The sequence below is a fragment of the Trypanosoma equiperdum genome (genome assembly GCF_001457755.1).
Source record: "Trypanosoma equiperdum strain OVI genome assembly, contig: ctg_1863, whole genome shotgun sequence".
Lineage (NCBI taxonomy): Eukaryota > Euglenozoa > Kinetoplastea > Trypanosomatida > Trypanosomatidae > Trypanosoma > Trypanosoma equiperdum.
In genome coordinates, this window is record NW_027123908.1 from 5,070 (window position 1) to 13,356 (window position 8,287).

An 8,287-nucleotide genomic window follows, 5' to 3' on the forward strand; every position below is an offset into this window, starting at 1 on the left:
AGAGCAGTAGCAGCAGTGAAGGGGGATTTACAATATAACGCAACAGTAACTAACCCAATCCTACACACCGGTAAGCCACATCCTTACTTGCAACTCTAGCGAGTGCTAAATATTTCTATTCACCAGACGAATGCAGTTCCGAGTCTTAGGTTCAGATGAACAGCTGCCTTTACGCAATGGCCCCACAAGCTGAGACCCGTGGTACCATCCTAAGCCCTCCCGGTACTCGCGGCTCCTTCTGGTGAACTTCGGGTGATTTATCGCTTCAGATCTATAATACGCTTCCCTTTCCTCCTTGCTCAGGGTAAGAAGGTACTGATTTTTGCCAGCGGTGGCCGCTCGATGGCCATCATCAGGATGGCAAACTGTTCCAACGGGATCCTTATGAGCTTTATTGGCATCAGGTTTCTTTGCTTCTAAATCCCAACATAAAGCCGCCAGTATCTCTGGGCATCCAGTTGATCTATCTAACTTCTGGCAACGGCCGCTTAAGGCCGTTTTGCTCAGTTGAGCATCGTATTTTTGGGTGTCTATGCCCCGCAAGTGTCTTGTTGGCCGTGAATCCTCGGCAAGTCTCGGAGGTCCGTGGATAAAGGGCTTAAAGCTCGTACCCCCCGCAAGTTTCCTCTTTTCTTTTCTTTTCATTATTTCCACGCTTTTCTGAGTTTTGGCTGACTCAAAGGGAGGGGGGTTCCCCTTGAACCCGACCTTGCTTCGCTCAACTAACCACCCAAGGCGGTGCAGCAGTGCGGCAGACTCATCATCCGCGGCCATGGTATCTGCTCTGCAGTTTACAAACAAGAAAAATATAGGTGCACGGAGCATGCGTGAATGTATCTACACAACTTTATAGATGTGCATGCGTGTGTAAGCATAACATAACCCAATGAGGGAGTCAGTGGAGAGGGGTGAGTGAGTGAACACCTATTTGCTGCGTTCCGTGAATACTATTGCTAACGACACAGTTAATAAAGAAACTTCCGAAACGTTAAACGCGACCTCCTGCTTCCGCTCAATCCCCCCTAATCTTGCCAAAGCAAGAATCACAAACCCTCTCAGGGGAGGCGCTGGAACAACCAGGTATGGTAATATGATTCGCGGAGCAGGAACTACAAACCAACTTCCCACAATTATGACAGTGGCGGCGACGCCTCCAGAGGAAGAACGCCCTTCTACAGACTACGCAGGTGCTAAATAGGGAATTGGGCTCCCACTCAACGTTCCTCACCCAAAAAGGGGCCACTTCCTTCGTTGCGAGACCATCAAAATCAATACTCACAAAAAATGGATGATTTTGCACCTCTTCACGACCGGGTCGTTCATCCGGTGATTTTGACAGCAACCTGTGTATCAAATCCTTCGCGTCGTCGTCTAAGTCCTCGGGATACTCGGGTTCCTTTTCGAGGATACTCTGTATAAGAAAGTACTCCGTTGATCCATCAAAAGGACGCTTGCCCACCAGCATGTGGTATAACACGCAACCACAGGCCCAGTAATCAGAAGCAGTGCAAGTGTAGTTGTTCCGTAACAATTCAGGTGACATGTAAGGTGCTGTACCACAAAATGTCTTCGCCCTTCCTTTGCTACTGTGTTCACCTTCCGGCCGTTCGTCAACCGACCGACACACCACCGCCGTACCGAAGTCAATGAGCCTGACGTGCTTATCGCTCATCAGCATAATATTTTCGGGTTTTATATCTCTGTGTAATATTGTTATTGACTCAAGGGGGGCATCAGGAACTCCGGGCTGTGTGTGTTTCGGTGCATGATGCAAATACCATATAGCCGAAAAAAGCTCGGCGAGGACGTGGCGTGCAGCCTCAAGGGGTATTGTTCCCCACGCTTTGATAGCTTCGAGTAGCTCCCCCCCGTCACAAAGTTCCGTTACGTACATAAGGTCCTGCGGACCTTGCATTGAGGCGTGGAACCGGACAATGTTGGGGTGGCTGCACATACGAAGCATGCGGGCCTCTCTTATGGCCACTTCTGCCATACGCCTCTTTTCTTCATCGGAGGGAGCGGTACAGATCTGTTGCTTTGAAACCACCTTGATCGCATAGCGCCGTCCGGTTGGTACGTGGCTGGCTGTCACCACCTTACTGAAGGATCCCGCACCAAGAGCTGATCCGAGCTCAAAATCGGCCGGCACCATCCGGGACGCTGACATGTCTCCCCAGACAATGACCGACGGCAGCGAACGAGCGCCCCACCGCTGCAGTTCAGACACAAGTCCGGTACCCTCCCCGCGATCGAAACTGGTTAAAGCACAATAAGAATAAAGAAAAGGAAAGGTGGGGACCTCAAAAGAACCCCTGGGAACACGGCCAATTTACATATCGGTGCAATAGATGTGAAGAATACGGAGGCACAAAAAAGCACACGGCATTCAAGACCTATTCAAAGCATCCGGAAGGCACATGCGCTATACGACACCTCGTCCAAACTGCATATAAAAATGTAGCCGCATAAGCTTTTCCTTCTAAATGTGAAGTGCCCCCACGGGAGTGTCCTTCGCGCATTTGATTCCCGGCAATCAACTGTACCAAGCAAGAAAAAAACACTAAACATAACCCCCATGGGCCGAAAAGAAAAAAAGTTTTATGCCGTTGGCACTCTTCTATATAACTACCATTTTTCTTGGTGAATGACAATTCCGTGATACTCGCACAAGAAACTGCACCTCGTGTGAAGTCGCATAATTCCGTTACAAGCCGTCAGCCGTAGTGTCCCAGTTGTCGCGTTCATTCTGGTCTCCAGCTTCTCTAGACTCGTCACCAGTGAGCTGCCTACTGCCTCTGGGGTCATCCAGTCCGCAGCAATCAGCCTGCATCCGAGCCTCCCATTCCTCAATAGCCGCTTTATCACGACGTTCTGTTCCAATTCGAAGCCCAACCTTTTTAGCCTTGGCGGCGATATCCTTAAAATAGTCCAGTACGACGTCATCCCGCAACCATTGCTTATACTGTTGATAGCAGACCTCCGAGGTGATCCGTTTGATAGTCCTTTCAGTTGCATAAGTGAGCTCGTGAAGGCAAAAAGCCAGATTGCGTGCAATTTGCCGCTTTTTGGTTCCGCGCTCCGAATATGGTTCAAACCGTTGACACAAACGTTCTATTAGTGATTCTGTCGGTTTATCGCCCTCAACGCGCTCAAGAAGCGACCGCATCGCCAGCTGAAACTTATCAGCTGGTACGACGTGGCTTAGTTGAACAACAAGAGGAGGAATTAGGTTCCCCGTCCTCTCTTTTTCCTTCAACGCCAGGTTCTGCACGAACGTTACCGCGTTGCTAGCAATTGTTTCATTAGGATCAGCCACAAGCCTCACTATGATATAAAGGTGATCTCGAATTCGGAGCATTTCCCCGAGAACAAGGTGGGAACACACCTGAATCGTTACCGCACGGACTCTGACATCAGCATCGTTAAGAAGTTTGAAGAACCCCGTTGTTGGCACCTTGAGATATGGAGAAAGAAGATTCGGGTGTACGCAGGCCAGATCCCCCAACGCAATGACTGCGTTCGTCTTTACAACCCACGATTCTCGTTTGTCGGAAACGATGGTGAAGAGAAGATCTAGATGCTGCTCACAGAACTGGTCACTCACAATCATGAGCTCAGACATAGTCATGACGGCGCAGACCCTCTCTAGTGGGTTACCCACAGACCGCGATGCCTTTTTCCGACAGACATCAACAACATCTTTGGAGAGACGGTGCCAGATTGAACCCTCAGACATGATAGCCTGCTTACGGCGTTGAGCTAGTTCCTGGATCGCGTGCCTTCTGTACTCGTGAGAGCCCAAACCCAATTCCTTGTGCATAGCGTCAGCATCACCCACAACCGACTGCTCCGTTGCTGGCTTCTTAGCCATAGCTTCGACATCGACCCTTTTCAGATGCTGGCGTTCTAGGCAATCAACCGCAACGAGCTGTTTCAGCGCTGTACGCCCCAATACAAAAAAAAGCTGAGCCTGAGTATTAACATCAGCGTCAACTCTTTGTGCGAGATACTCCAATACATAGATATAAACAACTGCGGGAACTTCGCATAGGCGATGAACAGCGCTAATAGCTGCATCGGCCACGATTAGCCATGAAGACAACGTAGTTGTGGTTCTGCACAAGTGAAAAACCAATTGCTCAAGAATTACATGCTCACCCGGCGCAAATTTGGACGATATAGGCTGATAGTGTGGATCCTGACCTTCAACCTCGAGACTCTTCAAGCAGTACGCCAAAACAACGTTGTCCTTCATAGTGCCCGACTTCAAAAACTCCACAACGCTTTCTTTTCTGGATACCAGTGCGTGCCAATCATGCTTGCAGACAATGCTGAAAAGGCGCATAGCTATTCGCCTTTCAACGAGAGTGGCACCGCCATCGAGTGCACCGCCTGCGATCCCCCACAGAGCGTCTATGAAGTGGCCTGAAATGAGTCGCCAGTGGGGAGGGTTCGTTCTAATGAGAGCGAATACTCTATCAACAGCGCTGATGTCACCCTCCTTTGCACCGCGAAGAAAGCTAATCAACTTATGAGCACTGGCGGTGTTCTGCACCGCTAACGATGTCGTTGACCTTGAAAACGCGTTGAAAACAACATCTACGAGGGCGTCTCGCACAGCGTACTGAATCTTGATTTCCCCTTCGTAAACCATTACCAGTACGTGAAGAAAGGCTTTTTCAGCCTCATCGATCCGGTGTCGGTTACAGGCAACCACAAGCTTTATAGCCTCGATAGCATCTCGCTCAGTTCGGCTATCCAGCAGGGACGTAGCATGCGTTAGTGATTTTGCTATCAATTTAGCGAACTCCATTGATGCTTCAAAAGAGATAACCCGATCAATCGCAGACTCTTGCTCGCTTGACATCTCTATGGGAACGGGAACGTCTCCCGTTGCCTCTTCAGCCAAACCACTAGCTTGGGGTTCCGTAAACGTAGAGGACTTTCTCACGCCCTCTAGACACCTCACATACATTTCCACGGACTCAAAAAGAACCTCGGCCGCAGCCGTCGCCTCACGAATCTTCTCTTCTAGCAACGATGGACTCAATACACTGCCGAACCAGCTCTTGTTTAATATCGATACGACGACCTGAAGGGCAGAGTCCCTCACAAGGTAGTTTCTGTCTTCTAGTCTGCCGACAATAGCGCCCGTTAGCGGTAAGCGGAAGCGTTTTGGGACGGCTCGAGCCTCCAACAACTTCTCCCACATGTGCACAACGTGATTACGAACATATGGATTACAGTCCATGAGGCGACACAGCAGCTCGGAGAGATAGCCATCACGGATCTCCTCCTCACCTTCGCCGTTACAGTTAGGCCCACTGTAACGCTGAATAACCATTTCAGTGACACAAGTGATGATCGACTTCCTTACTTCGTAACTTTCGCTGTTAATGGTTTGCATCACAATATCGGACATACGTGATGTTACGCTCACGCACCTCCTCGCGACTTCACTGAAAAACAAAGCAACATTTTTCGCAGCGGATGGATCACCCACAACATCGTAGAGGGCGACACCAGCAACGCCTTCAATAAGCGCAGTGACTACACGGCCTGCGTGATTAGCAGACGCACCCTCATTCTCTGTTTCAGCGACGAATCGCGTGAAGAAAAGGGCGGTTACTTCAGACTTCAACACCAGTTCGATCATTGGAGAAACAAAATCATTGGGCTCAATTGAACCTCTGGCCATCATCTGTGCAGATATCTTGGAAAGAAGAACCACAAGCGCACCAGACACGGATTGTACATCGGCATGAATATTGCACTTTTGGGTGATCATGTGAAGTAGCATCCGCAGCATGAGAGTCAGCATAGATTCTTCTATGAGTTCCCCTGTCCATAGTTGTAAAATGTCCTGTGAAAAAATATCTATAAGTGCAGAAAGGGCCTGTTCGCGGCCATCCTGATCGACTCCACTGTCATCTTCACCTATTCCTGCCTCTTGATTACCCTTATTCCGCTTTCGTTTTCGCCCCGTCCTCTGGAATGAAGGAGACATGCCCTCGTCGTCATCTATACCCGGTGCCGTGGACAGCAAGGTATTGCAAAGAACAAAAACGTACATTTTAATATTTGAACGCAAACACAAAAGCAGAGAATCTCTAAAACCATTTTCGGCGTTCCTCCTCAGATATGTCACGCATATTTGGAGAAGTTTCTTCAATCGTTCGGCAGATTCATGACATATTTTGTGTCTTGCACCTCTCGTGACAGCAAAACTTGTTTCCTTGTCCTCCATGGCCTTTATATACGTGAAAAGGGCTGCGAACAGCTCCGGTTTGGAAAAAAGAGCTGTCGGTGACTTCTCCCTGTGAAGACTGTCAAAAAGACGTGTAAGATCATCGAGCTGCTGCCGTGGAGGGACGTCAAAATCACACGGTTCACTGATGTGATACTGAGTCACGCCAACTTTTTCAATATTTTCCAAGTCACGGGCATAGGCTGGGACAAAGAACTCAAGGAGATCGGACATCTCACACCCAAAATACCTACCGAGACGAACCACTATTAAAGTAATAAATTATTGGCAACCCGTTTCCCTATGAGTCCTAAGCTCGATGTCCCTAAATACATGATGGTGTAAATAAAGCAAAATAGGAAAAGGAAGACAAAATACGAGGTTCAAGGGACCAATTTCTTTTTTTTTTAAGGCATCATAAACGTCCTTTGACCTACAGGCACAGTGAACGGAACACATAGGGGGAAATACACACATAAATTTTTTTTAAGCGACTGCAACGTAAAATTTTTAAACAGTTTTGATTTTTAAAAAAAAGAAAGTAACGTTCGATCCTTCCAAGTACGTCATAACCGAGGGCAGCAGAAACGTCATAATTACCAGTATTTTTGTAGCGGCAACATACCGTAAACAAATGATAAACATTAGAAACTAGATAAAAACATTTTCCAATAATCCCCCACTTCGTCCGTACCTGAGGAAAACATCAGTAGCTCAGAAACCTGACGCAAGCGCTCACCCAACTACAGAACAGTACCTGCCGCAACACTTTCCAGCACATCAAGAAAAGGGATGGATGTCCCTGAAGACCCGTCCATTTTTTTTTTCACTTATTCCGAATATCAATAATTACACATTGATACGTACGTGACAACAAGTCCATCCAAATTCTAGCAAAGAGACAAATTTCAAAAGAAAAAAGGTAGAATGACATTTCTCTTCCCCACATAGGCAAGTACAGCGAATCACAACGACGATCACAAACAAAAGGAAGCAGAGTGTCATGTGTCTTGCTATCCAATTGAGTTATACACCACTACCAAAAGGAGGTGCAGAATAGGTAGAATTTTTGTAAAACAACACTTGGCAGAACAATCTTGAAGTATCTGGTTTCCAATCAACCCCTGACAGCACTAACCAGAATATCTGAGCAAACAAAGCGCACTTCATCGCCGTCTCTTTTCTCATCTTTGTTTTTCCCTGTGTGGAAGCCAATTTAGTAAAGAACACGCCCTAATAAACGAAATCGGAGAAGCGCTGGTGACAGAACGATAACAAACAATGGAGACATCCTCCAACTGCAATCAAGTCGGTAAGGCATAACCCTTTTTTTAATTAATAGCCCGGTCAACTTCACAAAGCCCTTGCACTCAGGAAGGGGAAGAATACGCGAATTATCTTGACCAAAGTGGCCAATACAAGTCTCCTTACGTTGGTTGGTGCAACCAATATGAAACACAGTTTGTGGTTCATAATCTAAGTCATAAAGCCACCGTACATTAAAACAACCGTTCTTTTCCCCAACCCGCACATAGGGTTAAACACGACACTCGTTGGAAGGGGCTGAGAGGGGATATATTGCTGTGAATGAATCAAAACGGGGCAACTCATCCTCTGAAGATTGAACAAATTGTGCCCGGGCCACCTTTCGGGCAATATGTGGGGCATTGTAAAACTATGAGCCGCACTACGAAACAACGAGGATAAAACAACATCATTCCTTTAGTTTTCTCTTGAGCAAGCGCACAGACCTGCTTCATAGACTACACGTGATCGGGGAAATATTAATCTAAATAAAAGGTCCTCCTTAGGGCACCTTGCTAGCAGACCTAACGTGATGAGAAACAAAGGGGAAACGATACAAACATGGGCACCGCCCGGCTCAGACCGTCGATCGACCTTACCTCACACGTAATTAGGCCACTTCGGGAAATACTCAATATTTTCCAAGTCATCAAAAGATAACCTCACAATTTTATCACATTCTTTTCAAGAGAGTTGAACAGTGACAAAGATGTTGTCGTCAAAAAAAAAAAAAAA

General features: G+C 47.4%; 2 protein-coding genes and 1 pseudogene across 3 annotated transcripts; all 3 read right to left on the reverse strand.

Annotated features, from left to right (window-relative positions):
• Positions 1-105: 105 nt before the first annotated feature.
• Positions 106-825, reverse strand: TEOVI_000791200:pseudogene (annotated as a pseudogene). Its single transcript has one exon. A coding segment is annotated over exon 1 (720 nt).
• Positions 826-1,012: 187 nt separating this feature from the next.
• TEOVI_000791300 (protein kinase, putative) lies at positions 1,013-2,167 on the reverse strand (the record flags this gene model as incomplete). Its single annotated transcript, XM_067223401.1, has 1 exon — positions 1,013-2,167. One exon carries the CDS (start codon positions 2,165-2,167, stop codon positions 1,013-1,015), a length of 1,155 nt encoding a protein of 384 aa, XP_067079502.1.
• Positions 2,168-2,704: 537 nt separating this feature from the next.
• Positions 2,705-6,481, reverse strand: TEOVI_000791400 (condensin subunit 1, putative; the record flags this gene model as incomplete). Its single annotated transcript, XM_067223402.1, has 1 exon — positions 2,705-6,481. The coding sequence occupies one exon, from the start codon at positions 6,479-6,481 to the stop codon at positions 2,705-2,707; it is 3,777 nt and encodes a 1,258-aa protein (XP_067079503.1).
• Between the last annotated feature and the right edge of the window lie 1,806 nt (positions 6,482-8,287).